At 31.4% G+C, this 19,316-nt stretch overlaps 1 protein-coding gene across 8 annotated transcripts in view; it reads left to right on the top strand.

The window, feature by feature from the left end:
• LOC143240815 (RNA binding protein fox-1 homolog 1-like) overlaps positions 1-19,316 on the top strand; it is a 135,247-nt gene that overhangs the window by 94,450 nt on the left and 21,481 nt on the right. For 7 of the 8 annotated variants that reach the window (XM_076483927.1, XM_076483926.1, XM_076483928.1 and 4 more), the window contains 4 exons: positions 3,647-3,784; positions 7,856-8,008; positions 11,956-12,009; positions 15,869-15,961. In XM_076483927.1, the coding sequence (XP_076340042.1) occupies positions 3,647-3,784; positions 7,856-8,008; positions 11,956-12,009; positions 15,869-15,961 (438 nt within the window). Of the gene's footprint in view, positions 1-709; positions 816-3,646; positions 3,785-7,855; positions 8,009-11,955; positions 12,010-15,868; positions 15,962-19,316 lie in introns of those variants that run through there. The other variant, XM_076483930.1, reaches the window with a different exon arrangement.

Here is a 19,316-nt window from a genome sequence, read left to right as displayed (position 1 = left end):
GGATTTGCTCCTTGATCACGAAGATATTTTAAACGTAAAACTGAAAACATCACAGATACATTTGATCATTAGAAAAATTAATCTAAAAAAATAGTTCTATCACAATAAAGTTTCATGAGCTTTGATGGTATCTTTTACCGTAGAATTTCCCACTGTGTAGATAAAAAGGAAAGGATGGTGTTACAATATTATAGAAAAATACAGAACTAGGTTACGTGTTGCAAGTTGTTTGGCAAAATAAAATGCGCACCTTTTTTGTGGGAAACTTGATTGGAATTTTGATTATTCTATCTTCTGACGGAAATGGTCAAATAGTGTGTTAAGAGTTATCGGACAGACAAACGACATATATTATATATTACTTCTGTTTTGTTTTTAATTAAAAATATTACACCATTGTTTCTATCAGCTGGTGTAGTTAAGTGATAATCGGAAAGTCAGTATTGTAGTAAAAATCCGTGATTACAAATTAGAATCAAAGTGACGTAACCAAGTCATCAAATTATTATAACCTCTCTTACCGCGATGAATACACGGGTTAAGAATGTTAAAAGTCAGGTTTCGATACCTGCGGTGAGCATAGCACGAATAGCTCATTGTCTAACTTTGTGCTTACAGAGCTCGTATCCTCTTGTGAATGCAATATGAACTATCATCCCTCTAGTGGCAATCTGGAAGTATCACTTGACTTGTGCTCATGAAGAGTTACACTACTTTGTGCTCTGAGCATATTATTTGGATCTCCGGTCATCAAATAGAACCACCTATCAAAGCAGCCCTTTATATATATATATATATATAGGCCTATCAGCTATGTAAGTTTACGAGGGAACTGGAATGGCTTACTTTCAGTTTCCAAGAATTTGCATGCCTTTTTATATTTAATAAAGATATTTTTCAAAATTGTGTCAAACTTCAAGAGATCGCAGAATAAGAGGGAACCTGATAAACTAATTAATTTCAAATTCGCCTTTAAAGACGCAAGGCTAATCTTTAAGCTGTCAGTTTTTATGGTTTATCTATTTAGTTTATCCTGCATGTATAAGATGCATCTGTTCTTAAACTTAAGTTGTTTTGAATGGTGCGGATTGCTTTCTCCTGCAAATTGCATTTTTAACCTGTAAATTGTTACTAAAACAGTATAATTTTCAAAGTACAGAAACAACGGGTGGTTTTATTCCAAGTATCAAATAATCCCGTTAGAGGTGAAAACTGCATAAACTACCAAACTTTCTATCTGTATTTCATGTTTTCAACGTGATCACTCTGTTTGTTTGTTTATTTGAAGTTAAGCACAAAGCTACATAATTGGCTATCTGTGTTTAGCCCACCACAGGTATCGAAACTCGGTCTCTAGCATTGTAATTCCGCATACATATTGCTGTGCCTCTTGCGGGGCGTGATGAAGTCAGCAAAATAATTGTGTCATAGTTCGTTAATTTGTCCAGATAAATCTCGGAAATAAAACCTTCTGTAAGTATTCATTATTTTCTTCCAAACCGATTCAACGTGCCAATACCACGATATTCTCTGTGTTTTTATTTAAAATTATGTGCACACGTCTAGAAAAGATTTTCTAGACATGGGTTTATATACGATGCTTTTCTCTGTATATTTATTTATACATAAATACACAAGAGGTTGAGATTACTCATTTCTTTGTTGTTGCCATTTATTACTTTTGTTTATAGGTTAGTTATACAACTGGTACTAGTATTATCACCACTGTTGAAACCATTAGCCTCAATAACTTAGATAACACCTGACGTGCATCCGTTACACTAACATAAAGTGGATTAACTGATCCCTATTTCAATATATTCCGAAGCCAGTAACCCATCCACGTGCTCCTCGTGAAAAAAATAACAACGAAAGAAAACATGAACGCATTAATTAATTACAAAATAAACGCGAATCTATGTGTTCATGACGAACAAGAAAAAAAAATTAATCCATGCGATCATCACCAAATAAATCAGTGAAGCCAAAAGTACATTACACACAAAAAGTAAACCCATGCATTAGTTAAATATTCACTATACCGTCGTGGTACACATAAAATAATTGAAGTTGAAGCTAGATGAATAATGTAGTTTCTTTTCTAAGAGGGTAAAGTATTATGAATCACTACTATAGTAGTTCGTAATACTGATCACAAGTATGACAAAACTGTAATAGAATGTTTGGGAAAAAAGAACCTTAAACAGTAAAGATTGAGTTCAAAAAATATTTTAAAACCTTTGCTATTGATTGCTATAAAAATGTACAAAAACACATCATGTTAGACTTACCAGAAAATAAAATCAGTTCAAAACTGCCAGTTTGTAATTTTTACAGTCTACAACAAACACAGCTTGTTATGTTGTACCCAAACCTGTTGTAGAATACTAAATAAGGTTCTGGAAAGGTCGTAGGTGTACTTAAAAGTTGATCTGTTTCTTCTATAATTTACATAAGGTAAAACACTTTAATTCTAGTGTAAATGATTCCTGTGTTCCTTTAAAAAACTCAAGTATAAGGTGAAGCGGGAATTACCTGCTAATAATACATGAATATTAGATAGTTGTAACACGTAGATACTCAGTGCTTTGTGCACTATACAATTGGTGTTTTTGTGGTACCAATCCTTATATTATGTATGAAGGATTAAAAAAAATGAGCATAAATGATATTAAATTTTATTACACTTAAAATAATTAGTTAAACCATACGAAGGTTTATTTATAGGAATGTTTCAGACGTATATGTTTTATTTTAAAAAGCTCCTTTTCTACTGGTACAATTTTATACGTGCTCAGGGCTTTGTATCTTAGTCTAGACATATATTTGTCTGCTACTGTGCTTTATATATATAAAGAATTTAGCTACACAGAAACTATAAATGTTTAATATGTTTTCATACAAATCTCCATGACATTGTATAGCTGTGACTTAACTTTTTACATGTTGAAATAATGTAATCAAATAGCTTAGAGCTACAGTAAATCATCATGAACCATATTAGTCAGTGACTCTCTTTGTTTATTATCATTATAGTGTATAAAATTAACTACCATAGCAAGTCATCCTTTGTCCATAGTTGAGCGTAAAAGAAGCCAGCAAATAAGATAAATAAAATATTGGGAATTTAAAAAAACCCTGCAAATGGAGATTGTAAAAAAAAAGAAAGGCTGTACTATACACGTTATTTTCTTACAGTACAAATCTAACAGTATAGAGCCAAAATAGTGGTTTGAACTTTGAGTAACTAATGCCTACAGTATTTTCAACTGTGTTTCCCACTTTTTACAATCTCTATTGTAAATTTTGTGGGCTATTTTTGACACTTTTCTGTGTGATAAACTTTCGTAAGACAATAAATGATACTCTGTGTACTGTCAGCTTATAAACCTATTTAGATATACTTGACTTAAATGTAATCAATAGAAAATATCAGGCCTGTCACACTTTTCCAGTATAGTAGAACTGTTTACCTAGGAAATTAAGCTTATGGCTGCACTATGTTACATATAATTATTTTTAGTGTAGTAATAAACACATATGGATGCTGTTTAGTGTGCTTGCTCGTGCATAGTTTATGCACATTAAATTTAATTTCACTGTCTGTATTCCATAAAAACGTCATTTTACCTATTTTTTTTGGCAGATGGTCCACTCTCAGCTGACCACCTCTTTTGGTTCATACCCACAGAATGGTGACCAGGCAGTCAGTCAACAACGAAGTGACCAAAAAGACACTTTTAACACTCCCATAGTAACCACCAATGGTATTGAACAACAAACGGTAAATTATCACAAGTATCAAGAATAATTAATGTAAAAATAAAACAGTCAGATAGAGGAGAAAACTGAAACATTCCAAGGTTCAGGTTATGAAGTGAAAACTGATACCTGATTTGTAAAATGAAGGTAACTGTGTTATGTTCACATGGTGTAAAAGTTGAAAATAATATTCTTCAGGAAAAGAGAGTGAAAGAAACTAAACACAAATAATATAGAATTTACATTTATGATGGCAAAAAAATATAAAAAGCAGTGTATATTTAAAAACATAAGAAATAAATAATTACCAAAATCATTTAAAAACATAACAAATAAATATTTACCAAAACTATTTAAATCATAAGAAATAAATAATTACCAAAATCATTTAAAAACATAACAAATAAATATTTACCAGAACTATTTAAAACATAAGAAATAAATAATTACCAAAATCATTTAAAAACATAACAAATAAATATTTACCAGAACTATTTAAATCATAAGAAATAAATAATTACCAAAATCATTTAAAAACATAACAAATAAATATTTACCAGAACTATTTAAAAGCATAAGAAATAAATAATTACCAAAATCATTTAAAAACATAACAAATAAATATTTACCAAAACTATTTAAAACATAAGAAATAAATAATTACCAAAATCATTTAAAAACATAACAATTAAATATTTACCAGAACTATTTAAAAGCATAAGAAATAAATAATTACCAAAATCATTTAAAAACATAACAAATAAATATTTACCAGAACTATTTAAAAGCATAAGAAATAAATAATTACCAAAATCATTTAAAAACATAACAAATAAATATTTACCAAAACTATTTAAATCATAAGAAATAAATAATTACCAAAATCATTTAAAAACATAACAAATAAATATTTACCAGAACTATTTAAAACATAAGAAATAAATAATTACCAAAATCATTTAAAAACATAACAAATAAATATTTACCAGAACTATTTAAAAGCATAAGAAATAAATAATTACCAAAATCATTTAAAAACATAACAAATAAATATTTACCAAAACTATTTAAATCATAAGAAATAAATAATTACCAAAATCATTTAAAAACATAACAAATAAATATTTACCAGAACTATTTAAAACATAAGAAATAAATAATTACCAAAATCATTTAAAAACATAACAAATAAATATTTACCAGAAGAGGTATTCTGAAAATCGAGGTATCTTTACTCTAATTTCCTGTAATTTTGCCAAATTTTACTTTGAACAGGGATGCTATTTTTGTTTTTTATCATTGTCAAGTTTATTTCAGAGTGTGGTAGGATGATGTGGAATTTAGAAATATAGAAAGGCCTGAGTAAATAGGTTGAATTTTCAAAAATCTAACCAACCTTGATCATAGTCACCACTACAGAGTGAGCAGAGTGTCTGTCCTTAAGGGTTTTTTTCAACAATAATGACCTTTTACCACTACAGAGTGAGCAGGCTGTCCTTAGGGATCTTTTTTCCAATAATATGTGATCCTTTGCATTTACATAAGATAAGTAACTTACATAAAAATCAAATGTTTATTAATAAAAATAAGGTAGTGGACCTTTTAGACTAATTGGGTGATGGTTTGACCTCTCCTTCTGGCAATGGTCCTGCTGACGATAATATTGTGGGTTGATAGATATATATTTTCCAAAACTTGGTTTTTATTTACCTAACATTTTGTTTTATTACCATCAGAAATGACCTCAGTACAAGGGGCATAAGTTTTGTTAATTATACTCCCCACCCCTGTAGTTTCCAACATGCAGACATTTGGGCTTCTAATAATAGCAATAACAACATGCATCAAACTACAAAGAACAAATCTAAGTTAATTCCTTTTAAAAGTAAAACATAATTCTACTTGCTTATCTTTTCATTATTTTTGTGGTAAGAGGAACAAAACTGCAAATGACACTTAAAATGAGATGTTGATCACTAGTTTTAGTTCTATAGATCACCACATCATCAATGTATTTATATCACATATCTATGGTTCTTAACAAGCCTCAGGCCATGGCCCTTTTATATTTATTTATTCTCAGTCTTTCATGTTTTTTCTTCTGCTTGAAGCAGTCCTACTTTTCCTTCTTTGTCTTTCTTACCAACTATCTGTTTATGTTTTTAAGTCTTTATCCTACTCCTTTATTCTATCTCCAAGTTTCATCTCCTCACTGAGTCTTTTCATTATGACCTCAATAATTTTAGTAGAGCAACCTATTATTCTCTGATTCTTACATTTAGTTTCCATTTCTTAATATTCTGTCTCTTATAATTTATTGCTGGGTGTCAGTATCCCTTCCTCTTGTATCCAGGATATAGACAATGTGGAGCCATACAATGTGTACATAAAAACATACAATTTTAGACAATGTGGAGCTACACAATGTATACATAAAAACAAACAATTTCAGACAATGTGAACCACACAACGTGTACATAAAAACGTACAGTTTTAGACAATGTGGAGCCATACAATGTGTACATGAAAGCATACAGTTACAGACAATGTGGAGCCATACAATGTGTACATAAAAACATACAGTTACATACAAGGTGGAACGATACAATGTGTACATAAAAACATACAGTTACATACAAGGTGGAGCTATGGAGTGTGTACATAAAAGCATACAGTTACAGACAAAGTGGAGCCATACAATGTGTATATAAAAACATACAGTTACAGACAAGGTGGAGCTATAGAGTGTGTACATAAAAGCATACAGTTATGGACAAAGTGGAGCCATACAATGTGTACATAAATCATACAGTTACAGACAAGGTGGAGCCATAAAATGTGTATGTAAAAACATATACTTACCAATAAGGTGGAGCCATACAGTATGTACATAAATCATACAGTTACAGACAAGGTGGAACCATACAAAGGGCTATATAAAATACAGTTACTATTTTGTATGTTTATAGACTTAGTTCAGAGGAACACAGAATAGAAGATCAAACTTAAACAAATTCTGTTATTTTTGTAAACCAAAATGTTTTCTAATTTTCTCCCTTTCCTTTCTAAGATTATGTAGAGCTTTCTCAAACTGTTAGAATTAATAACCATTCTTAAGTACATTTGCATCTGTATAGTGAAGTCAACTTTTGGATTAAACATCTTCCATCATGTGCATGCTCAGTCATCTGAAAGACAATTTTAAAATCCATCACAATGAATTAAAAACATAACAAAAAATATCAAAAACAGAAGTTCAATAGTGTTTTGCTTTATGTGGTAACTTTATAATTTAATTTGTCTTAAAGTAAAAATAAAAGGTAAAACTACAAATTCCAATGTGTTCCTACAAAATAAAAAACTGTTATTTTATCCAAAGGTAAAACTTTATTTGTTCCTCATGCCTACTTGAAATTACTTCAACTTTAAATACATCACATTCAGAACCTTCACTTAAACCTGAAACCAGTTCTTCAAAAATGGCATCTAACATAAAACCATATTAAAGATGACTCCTATCCTGTCAAAAGTTATATTTATATCCTCTAGTTCCAGCATTGCCACCATTAAGTACCAAAACAGATGATTAATGAACACTATGAATTCCATTAGTAATCTTAAACACCTCAATCATATCCTTTCTTTGTATTCATTATTCAAGTGAAAATGTTTCTAAAATCTTAATATACTCTTGTATGACAAACTTTCCATCTCAGCTGTCATCTTGCTGGCTCTCCTATGAACTCTTTCCAAGAATTTGATGTCCTTCTCATGGTGAGGGCTACAGAGGGCTTGTTGTTAATAAGATATAAGTGTAATTGTTTTTATGAATTATATTCATATGTTTAGATGGTGTATTAAGACTTTCTGTCTATTTCTTTATCCCTGTGTTTCATTATACACATGATTGTTTGTGAAAAAACATTATGGATTAAATGTGAACCCAAGTATTGTTAACATTATGGGTTTAAAGTGAACCCAAGAATCGGTCACTTACAGCTTGTTTTTTTTTAGAAACAAAATGTGTATTCTAGAAATAGCATACATGGACTCTTGTATGATAAAGTTATTATTGGTTTTTTTCTTGCAATAGCAAACAGATTTAGGTCTAGAATTATCAGGACAGGTGGGAACACAGACGGTAACAACTGGAGTTGATACTTCCAAGTCAAGCCAACCAAAACGTCTCCACGTTAGTAACATCCCATTCCGTTTCAGGGATTCTGATCTTAGACAGTTGTTTGGAGTAAGTTCACTAGAGATGTGCAATATTTGTGTGTTTAGCTCACAGTTATTACTATTATGTAACAAATAGAATTTTTATCTTTATTCATGTTTTTTTCTCTCCATATATTTTGGTAATTACAGTGCACTCCAAAAGAACATTTTGTAATCTTAAAATACTGTAATAATATTTTTGTTAAATTAATCAATTTGCTTACTCTGAACTGTTAATGAGTTTTTAACTATAAATTAGCAATTACTTACATAATTATGTGAAACTAATTATTAGAATAACAATAGAGAGATGGACTAGTAATGATTTGTTTTCAGAATAATAACCACAAATGATATAAATGAATACATGTCCTATATTACAAGTAATGTTTTTGTTGATCTACTCTGGATTGTATTCTATTGAAAAGTAAACCTTTATATGTCATTAAGAATAAACCTTCATATACCAAACTGAGAAATATTTTCTTCTTACTTTATGTTGAAGATTCAGTACCTTTATTTAGATCTACAGCTTACAACATCAGGAGAAGAATTATCTACAGTTTCACCATCAGATAAAATCATTAAAAATTAATTGAAATAGAGAAGGTATATACTGTAACTAGCTACTTAACCAACTTTATTTATTTTAGAGAATGAGAAAGCTAGGAGCTTTGTACACAATCATACCTGAAAGCTTCTAACTCATGTAATAATTTATGCTATTATATGTGTATTTATTATTTTACTGAGTGCCTTAATCTGTTCTTATCTGTTCACAAATCATATCAATGAATATATGTGATATATGATGAATACTTCATTGTTATTGATATTCCTTGAATTCTATTCTTATCAAAAGTAGCACTCATAAAATAAATGATATTTTCTTTTTATGTTTTGTTCAAGATATAGTTGATTTATTATTATTGGGGAAAAAAAGTTTGACATCATCATCATAGTCTCTTTTTAATATTTTACTTAAAAATGTCTTCCAACTTAGATGTCACTACCTAAGGTATAAATTTCCCACATATTTTTCTAGTAATCCATTATATACTTAATTAGACAGTTGGTATTTATTTTATCAGCTTTTGAACATAATGTTTTGGAACAACAACAGACCTGTTGGTCCATCTCGGCTGTTCCATCTTAAAATAATCTGATTATTAATAAATAAAATAAAAATCTTAAAGTTATTATTCACATACTTATGAAGTTTTTCTTAAATTCACTTACATTTACTGTTTCTACAACATCTGAAGCCAACCTACTCCAAAGGCCAACTTTCCTGTTAGAAAAATAAAACTGTCTTAGCTGAATATGATTCCTACCCTCCCAAAATTTATAATTGTGTCCCTTAATCCTATTGTCGTCAGTGTTAATTATGACAAAATATGATGTGCCAACACTGCCAATTCTTTTGATTTCACAATATGTCACTGTCTCTTTTTTCCATTCAACTGTTATGTTACCCATCATTTATTTACATGACTGGTATTTAGTTTATCATCCCTTGATGGGTAGTATACCACCATATGTCACTATCTCTTGTTTCCTTTCAACCATTGCACTACCTATCATACATTTAATTAGTTTATCAGTTTCTGTCGGGTAGAGTAATATTTAAGTGAAGAGAAAAAATAAGTCTTAGAAAGTCAGAAACTTATCACACAAACAATCAGAGATGTTTGTAACTGAGTGACAAACAAAGTTCGTAAAATAAGTGATAGAACCGAAACAAGTATGGTAGTGAGAACAAACAAAATACACTTGATTTAAAAACTGACTGACAGTAGAAGCTGTAATGTATCAAATTAAATGATTTTAGAAAGAAGAAAATTCAAGAAGCATAAAATATAATCCTTACGATAAAATGTTTCCAGCACTAATGAAATACAGGAATAAGCAGAAATGAAGTCCAATGCAGCTAACTTCCATCCTGACCATTACCCCCTCCCCTTCATATGATGCATGCCCTTTAACCTGAGAATTTGCCAGTACTAGTTCCCTCATAATAGGATCTATCAGGTGAAATATCAGGACAAAGTTCCAAGTGCCTGAATCCCAGTCCGATTATTACAGACTTCTTCTCCCACCCACTCAACTCCATTTCAAGAAGGTGTGTTTTTAATTTAGGATTCTTTCCTTCTGTTAGTTCTATCAGAGTAAGATCTATCAGATGAGTTACTAAGACTGAAGTCCCAAGTAGGTGAATTGTAATCTGACCATGATGTTACGTAACCACTCACTTACCCCCATACCCCTCTACAACAAACTGAGCACCCTTACCTTAAATCTATTCCCTCAGAATAAGAACTATCAAGTGAAGGTACCAGAAAGTTGTATCCCAGTCTGACCATTATCTAATTTTCTCACAATAGCTAACTGTAACAAATTTAATTGCAGTTCTGTTATGGTTCTCCTTATTTCCCTGTTTATTTATGTACTGATGTATGTGGATTTTTGATAAGAGCCTAACTGGGCTTAAGATGAACTTAACTGTATTGTTTACAATGTATACTTCATTTTTCTTTTCCAAGAATATTTTTTGTCTCAAGTCTAAAGTGTAATGCAAGTTACGAAGCCAAAAAATGGTATTCTGATTCTAGTATCGTACACAGAATAGTCCATGATGTACACCTTTGTGCAAGTTAATTGAAGCAAATGGTCGTTTTACAATATTTTCAGCATGGCAGCCAGTGTAGGCTCGCTGGACCTGCTGATTTCCTTTAATAGTCATTTCTTCACACAGATGGCGCCATTAGCTGTGTTTTTCAGTATGGTCGATCTATTTTTGGCATATATTACAAAATTTTGAGAAATATTACATCATTCAAAATTGCGTTAGAAGGGCAAGGAGACCAGTCAAAAAACAACTTCTTACCAACTTAATGAAGAAAAAACGGTATCAATGGGGTCTGAAATACAAGAACTGGATGCAAGAACAATGGAGAAAGGTGTTATTCAGTGACGAGACTAATTTCTTCGTACGGGGTCAAAGAAGTCTGCATGTTTGCAGATCTCCAGGTGAGAAACTTTGATAATCTCAGATCAATCAGTTCGTAAAACATCCCTTGAAGAAGATTTTTTGGGGATTTTTTAGCTACTATGGCATCTGAGGCTTCATATCGTAGAAGGTATGATGCGAGGACCAGAGTACATCGAAATTTTGCAGAGAAGAGTCGTTCCAGAATTGAAAAAGAGATTTTCAGGTGGATCTGGCATTTTTCAGCAAGATCTAGCTCCATGCCATACATCGAAACTTGTGAAGAATTTTATGACTACAATGAGAATAAAGGTGCTGGACTGGCCTGGAAACTCTCCAGACTTAAATCCTAGTGAAAATATTTGGGTGATTTGTAAAGAAAGACTTTGGGATAAAGACTGTACTACGAAAGATAAGCTAATTGAGGCCATAATTGAGGTGTGGTACAGCGATCCAAAAATTAGTAAAGATTGCAGTCAACTCGTGGACTCGATGCCAAAGTGGATTAATGATCTTCTGAAAAATAAAGGAGGTCATATCATGTATTAATTTGCGAGTAATTTTTGGATTCTCAAAAAATAAAACGAAAAAAAAATTGAAAAAATCGTAATTTTCCATCTTGTTTATTTGTTTTTGAATTTCGCACAAAGCTACTCGACGGCTGTCTGTGCTAGCCGTCCATTATTTAGCAGTGTAAGACTAGAGGGAAGGCAGCTAGTCATCACCACCCACTGCCAATTCTCGGGCTACTCTTTTACCAACGAATGGGATTGACCATCACTTTATAACACCCCCACGGCTGAAAGGACGTGCATGTTTGGCGCGACAGGGATGCGAACCCGCGACCCTCAGATTATAAGTTGCACGCCTTAACACGCTTGGTCATGCCGGGCCCATGTTCCGTTTTGTTTCAATTAATTTGCATAAGGGTGTAATTTAAGAACTTTATGAAACCTATTGAATCATACCTTTTTTTTCTTTTTCAGCAATTTGGGCCAATACTGGATGTTGAAATTATTTTTAATGAACGAGGTTCAAAGGTATGGAGTTCAAGTTCACTGAATTTGTTAAAAACTAAGAGTAGTATTAAAATGAAATTTATAGGGTTTGTTAAAAACTTTCTGTTATAGTACTTAAGTTTTTATTCCATTTCACAAAGTAAGTAAAAAAATCTTTCTTTAATATAAGTTTTGGTTAACACTAGATCTTGAAATTTTTTAGAGTCAATAGATGTAAAGACTGCATATTTCAATGCAAGTATTGATTTTATATTACTGTATTTGAAACATTAACATTAATACAAACAGTTTTTAGAGAAAATATATTGAACTGTTTATAGTTAGGATAGATTTTTCCAACTGTATAATGAAAGTTTTGAGTTGTAGAATGCATTTTATAAGTAGTACATATTGTCTTACTTTAAACATAAGGATCAGAACAATTTCACACAATTTAGGCTTAGTAAAAAATACTTTCAAAGCACATTTTATTTCATTTCTTATACCTTTTTGTGAAGAACAAGAAACTTCAGTGTGTTTTATACTTTCCCCACTTGAAAAGCAGTAGATCCAAGGGGTTATAATTCTAAACATTTGTTTCCAATATTCAAAGTACACATAATATTGATAACGCATTGTGTACGTCTGTGCTTGAGAAAAAATGAAACAAACTTCAGTACAATTTAATCTTATGTATATGCTTTTAAGAAGTTTCTTTTATAGTTTTCTCAGAGACACAAATTAAAGAGTAAAAACAAATTATTCTATTCCTGACATAGTAATATTAAATACATTGAACACTTACAATGTTCCAATATTTATCATTATTCAGGATTCATTGCATCACTTAAATGTTTTCAAGAAGGTCTTCTGTGGTGAAGCTGAACTTAGAATGTAGGGGTGGAATTATACGAGGGCTGTTCAAAAAATACGCGGACTGACGTCATAAAACAAAATGTACTATAATTAGAAGTTACAGGTCTGGGACTCCTTCAAAGTACTCTCCTCCCCAACGCACACACTTATCCCAACGGTGTTTCCACTTGTTGAAACAGTCCTGGTACGCTTCTTTTGTAATGTCCTCCAGCTCCTTCGTCGCATTTGCCTTAATCTCGGGAATCGTCTCAAATCTTCTTCCTTTCAAGGGTATTTTGAGTTTGGGGAACAAGAAAAAATCGCAAGGAGCAAGGTCAGGTGAGTAGGGGGGGTGGGGAAGAACAGTGATCGAGTGTTTGGCCAAAAACTCACCAGTTCTGAGGGCTGAATTTCGCAGCAACGCGGTGCATCTTCAATTTTTCGGTCAAAATCTTGTAACAAGATCCAACTGATATCCCACACTCTTCAGCAAGCTCCCTGACAGTCAGACGTCGATTTGCCCGCAATAGGGTGTTGATTTTGTCGACGTGTGGGTCGTCAGTTGACGTGGAAGGACGTCCAGGACGCTCATCATCTTCAATGGACTGTCGACCATCCTTAAAACGTTCATGTTACTTGAAACATGCCGTACGCTTCATACCAACATCACCGTAAGCCGTGTTAAGCATAGCAAAAGTTTCAGTCGCAGATTTTCCAAGTTTAACACAAAATTTCACAGCAAGTCGTTGCTCCTTCAGGTCATTCATTCTGAAATCCGCCAAACGAAAAAATCGCACTTCACTTAAAACCGCGTAGCTAATACACAAATGCAGATATCTGCAATCGGGAAATGGCGTCGTAATCAGCTGATCTGTGCGAACCTAGCGACACCAAGCGGATTCCCCTGGAACCAACTGGAGCCGCGCAATTCAAACAGTCCGCGTATTTTTTGAACAGCCCTCGTATATCATTACAAAATACTAAATCAAGCTAATTAGTTACACTGTAAATTAAACTTTGAAATTAGTTTCCCAAGTTACTTAATTGTTTGAATGATATGTTAAAATGAAATGATATAACCATGTCTAAAAATATTTATAATAATTTTGAACATATTAATCAACAGTACTGAGGTTTCTGTTTTAGCTTGGCGTTTGGATGTAATATTATTCAGCAGTGGAAACATAAATTTGCAAAGATACATGTGGCATTATATGAATGGCTACACATTTTACAGTTAGAAGACTAGAGCTACATTTAAAATCAGGGGTTTATAATAATGAAGTACAGTGTTTTGTATACATTTTAATATTTTTGCAGACTGTTATGATTTTGAACTTGTGTATGAAAAATAAAGTATTTTAGAAGTTAAACAATGGGAGCAGAAATTTTCCTTTAAGAGTCATTAAAATATTTATATAAAAACATACATTTCCAAGAAATTTATAGTTAATTCTTAGGCCTTATTTTTGTCTCAAATTAGGCCTAGAAGAAACCCTATTTGTTATCTGTATAGAAAAGTCCAAAGTTTGTAAATTATAGATTATAATTTTTAAGATTCGTGCTGTTCAAATTTTAAGAAAAATTTCAAACTTAAACATTTAAGCCAAATTTTATCTACCTTTTTATAGTAACTTTAAGTTTCATAAATATTTTTAGGCATTAATGTTTTGTTTACATTTTCATTTTTTGCTGATTATAAAGTTCTCTAAATTACTTTATAGTTAACACTAATGTACAGTGTAACAAAAGTGGGTCTGTAAATTATTTTGTAGTTAACACTAATGTACAGTATAACAAAACTGAGTCTTTTAAAACTTTTTTCTAATCGAATATATTAGTATATTTTATTTTTTTAATGTTTTACTTTAAATAAATGAAGATTTAATTTATTGTACATTTATTTATATTTTAATACTTTTGTTTTTGTCAATTCTGTATTTTGGTGTTTTTATTTGGTTTGCTTAGATAATATTTAAATATTCAAGACTGTACATAAAGTTCTGGTTCAATTTACTACTTTTACTGATGTCAAAGAGTATGTAGTTTCTAAAACGAGAGAAAAAAAAAGCAACTTAAATATGTGTATTGTTATTACAATTACCATAATTTCTGTTTTAGCAATTACAGGTCCCCTGGCAAAATTATATATGGATGATGTAATATTTTTATTTCCTTTCCAGTTCACTGTGACATAGCCTTTATGAACAACAAATTTCTATAATCCTAGTGTTTAAACTTCAAGGCAAGTACAGGATTCCCCATAAACATGCAGAGGCATGTAATGTATTGAGAAAATTATGATTACTTCTTTTTTATGATTCATATATCTAAACACACAGTAAGATAGAAAGAAACTTCATTAAATTAATTAGTTAATTTCTTGAACTAACTCTCTCACTCTCTTGGCATACTTTCAGCTCATCCAAAGGAAAAAAAAACTAGCATGAGTGCATGAAGCCAAATTAAATAATGATGCTTTGAAGTACTTTATATAATACCTGTTCTAACTGTATAACAACAGTCGACTAAACTCTCTTAAAATGGAATTATAATGTTTTTTTTCATTAATAAATGTTAATCAGATAAACATAATTTTGAAGATGAAATTACTATATTATTAAAGTTAAAATTTCTGTGAGGAAGTATTTAGGCTTAGAAAATCTTTGATACCATACAACTTAGTTTATACACTTTTTTGTTGCACAAAATTATTATAAAAGTAAGAAAACACATTTGATTTGTGCCCATAGACCAGAATATTTTGTACAGTTTAATCATTCTAATCTTCTAAAAACTTCTAACAGTTCTGTGCAGAAACTCTTCACTTTATTTTTGATTTCCAGCAGTCGTAGAAGCTCTGACAGAGAAGACATCAAACTGAGAAGTGCTGCATGCCTGAGAGGGTTTATAATCCCTGACTGATGCCTAAATGAACACTGTGAATTTTAATGTCTCTGTAATTTGTCTTTACAGGGGAACTTCTGTTAAGGTGCACGGATATTAATGCATGTTTTTTTTTTCCTTGTTCGTCCTATGCATGTAGGGATTCGGTTTTGTAACTTTCGCAACTAGTGCGGATGCTGATCGTGCACAAGAGCAGTTGAACGGCACGGTGGTTGAGGGACGCAAAATAGAGGTGCATGATCCTTATCCTTTGTGATAGCACTTGTTATTCTAACGTTTAGGCTTAGATAGAGTCAGTCAGCAAAGAAATGTCCATCCTGACATGTACCTTTTGTACACTAGAAGTAAGCCTGACCATTGTCACAGAGTGGGGATATGTTGTTTATTTAGTGATATGGATTGGGATGAATGAAGAATTGATATAGTATCTTGAATAGTATGTAAATAACTGATCTTGTTAAAGTGAGTGAGGTTTAAGTTATTAGATCACATTGTAAAGTGGACCACCTTCAGTGCTTGAAGTGTTTGTTTCATATTAGTTTGTTTTTTTTTGTTTTGCATTCAGCTGTTTTTTATTCATTCTCAGTTGGCTATGAATTGTTTTATTCACAAACTTGGGTGTTGTATAAAGTCAAGCCAGTAGTCAGATTGTATGGTTTGAATGGCATAGCAGGAACTCTTATACATAGTTTTGAATTTATTCTCATGTACTGCTTGAAACCTAATCACTTGTTTGCCTTGAGACAACACTGGATAGACATTTCTTGTGCTGGTGACATTCTAGTCTTCTCATTAGCTGATAGTCTTAGTAGTAATGATATAGTAACAGTTACAGCCTTCTTTCACATCGTTTGGAGAGAAATAAGCACCGTTATTTATTTTACTGTCACTGTTTAAAGAATTTAATTTTATATCATATTTGAGTTTCTTTTGTTATGTTTATTAATAGCTTGAGCTGTAGAAAAGTTAAAAATATGGTTAATAATTTACTGTGATCACTCATATATGGGTACAGAGAGCTTAGAACTTAACAGACTGATGCACTGGACACTGAAGTTGAGGGATTTATTTAACATTTGAAATACTTTGCAGAAAAGGAAAAGACAACCAGTTACCTGAAGCCCTAAGAGATCTCACTGATCTTCTCAAATAAATACCAGATTTGAACTTCAGTTACCTGTCATGCACATTTTTGCTGTTGTCAGCATGAACACTCAAAAATGTTTGGTTACTGTTAAAAGTATTGAGTATGTGTGCATGTATTATGAAACTGACATCAACTTTCCCTGGTAGTGATGTACAGATATTGTTGTTTAAAAATAATGTAGATGTGCTACTCACATCAGACGTGACCTCATGGTTTAACAACTAAATAAAAAGCCTTCTTTTATTGAGAAAACAAGTTAGTTCATGGGGCATATTTAAAAATGATTAATGTTAATTATCACTCTATATTGTTCTTGGTATTGAGAAGTGGTTTAGTTTTGAAACAATGTGCTATTCTCTACTGAAGTAGGTTATTTATTCTTCTAGTTACTTTTTTCCTAATTCCTTTGATGTTCATTGAAACACATTGAGATTTATATTGTACTGTTTATTAACGTTTGTACCTTGTTCTGGCTTGATATCGGTTTACTAAATTTTAATAAGTGATAAAATTTGTATCTATTTGTTTCAAAGTTTTTGTTTAGATTTCTGCCGTTATACTTAATAAAGTGGTTATGTTTCACTCTGATTGCAGTAGAATTTTTATACCGTTACAAATGTATTATTGTAATCTATATTTTTAATGTTATAATTTAATTCACACTCTACTGGGATTTGCTAATCATGATTTTGTAATAATCAAGATACTTGTCTAACAATGAGAGGCAAGGGTGCATTATTTATAAACACTAGTAATTTTTCAATTGCAGAGTTCATGTTAAAAGGTGAATTTATTAAATTAGGCCTAGATATGAATGTAACTGCAAAAAATATAAAATTAATAAATACATATTTCATTGTTATATGGACTGGACTTTGTGATACTTTTACCAGATAGTTTAAAACAAACCAACAAATGAAAGACCACAGTACAACAACAAAAAGTACAACTGAAAAGACGTAGCAGATACTATTATTTTGCAGCACAAGTCTACAATATCTAATTATCTTGTGCTTTTATTCCATGGTCAATATTTTTATAAAATGTGTATTACAAACTAGAGGCATTGCTAGGCATACAGGGTCTGTGTCCAGATTCTACTTGACAGCACCCTGAATACCTAGTTGATGCCTTCAAAAAATAAAACAAACACCATGGTCTATATCATGGTGAAGTGTAAAAAATTCACATGCCTATAGGTCTAATCCCCAAATATTTTAATCATCTAGAGACACCTCTGTTACAAACTAATTATTATTTTATTAATATATCAGTTGTTGTTATAGCATATTACCTTAAAAATAAGAAATAAACTGGCAATATGTACAGTACAGGTTCAAAGTATTAAAACTTAATTTTGAAGAAAGGCTACAAATTAAAAGTGTTTAGTTCAGTGTTCCATATCTATACTCATTAATACAATATTAGTTATAAGAAGTACATTTTATAATTAATAAACTGGTGTTATTTGATGTGGAAGTTATATCTGTACAGTTTAAGGGATTACAATTTGTTTTGTCCAGAACTGATGATAATTTCATAGTTTGTAGTGTTCATGATCCTAACAATTATTCCTCATTCCTTAGAACCACAAGTATTTCTTCAACTATCAATTCCTCTGGACGTGCTGAAGCATTCTTTTTTTACTATACTCCTATCACCAGATGTAAATTTATTCATAATAAGTTCTGCTACGATTTTTCACTATTTCATATTACCGTGAATTCCTCCTTGCTGTCACTGGAAGTTCAGCCTTTGGATATGTAATTGTCAGGTAGTACAAGTACTTCATGGTCACATGTTGTAAGACTGATTGAATCAAGTGTGGTCTTACTTCCATGTTTCTAAATGAACTATGTTTTCAGTATCCATTTTTATATCCACTACACACTTTATGTAGTGTAAAAACCTTCAAGATAGTGAGGGTAGTAACTTACATCTTTCCTTTCATTAGATCTTTCTGACCACTTGCTGTTTGCATTATCACATCTTCTGTCTTCATCCCCAAAGACAATTTCTCACCACTCGTTACCAGATCTGGTTGACCATATTTAAACCACAATATTAGTTTTAATCAACATCTTGCAGAGCTACTGATAATGAACCCATCATTTGATGCATAAGGAATATTTGCAGCTGAACTTTGTTCCAAAATTACCTGATTCGAGTTTTCTGATGCCTAGCTCTTTCTTATTTTTTCACCTGGTTATGTTTTATGGCCCATCCTCAGGTTATTATTTCCTTGATGTATTATCAGCTATTGATTCACCACTGTCTTGGTTGTAATGGCCATGTTTCTCACACTCATGACACTTTTTATGACAACCTTTTATTCCCTACATCCTTTTGTCTGCAGTTCCTGACAGTATAACCCTTTAAGGTTACACTTGAAACATTTATTACTTTGTGGTTTACTTCTTTCATTTTATGTAACTAGTTA

Source organism: Tachypleus tridentatus, chromosome 13 (genome assembly GCF_004210375.1).
Source record: "Tachypleus tridentatus isolate NWPU-2018 chromosome 13, ASM421037v1, whole genome shotgun sequence".
In the NCBI taxonomy this organism is placed as follows: Eukaryota; Metazoa; Arthropoda; class Merostomata; order Xiphosura; family Limulidae; genus Tachypleus; species Tachypleus tridentatus.
This window is presented reverse-complemented; position numbering and strand designations above follow the sequence as displayed.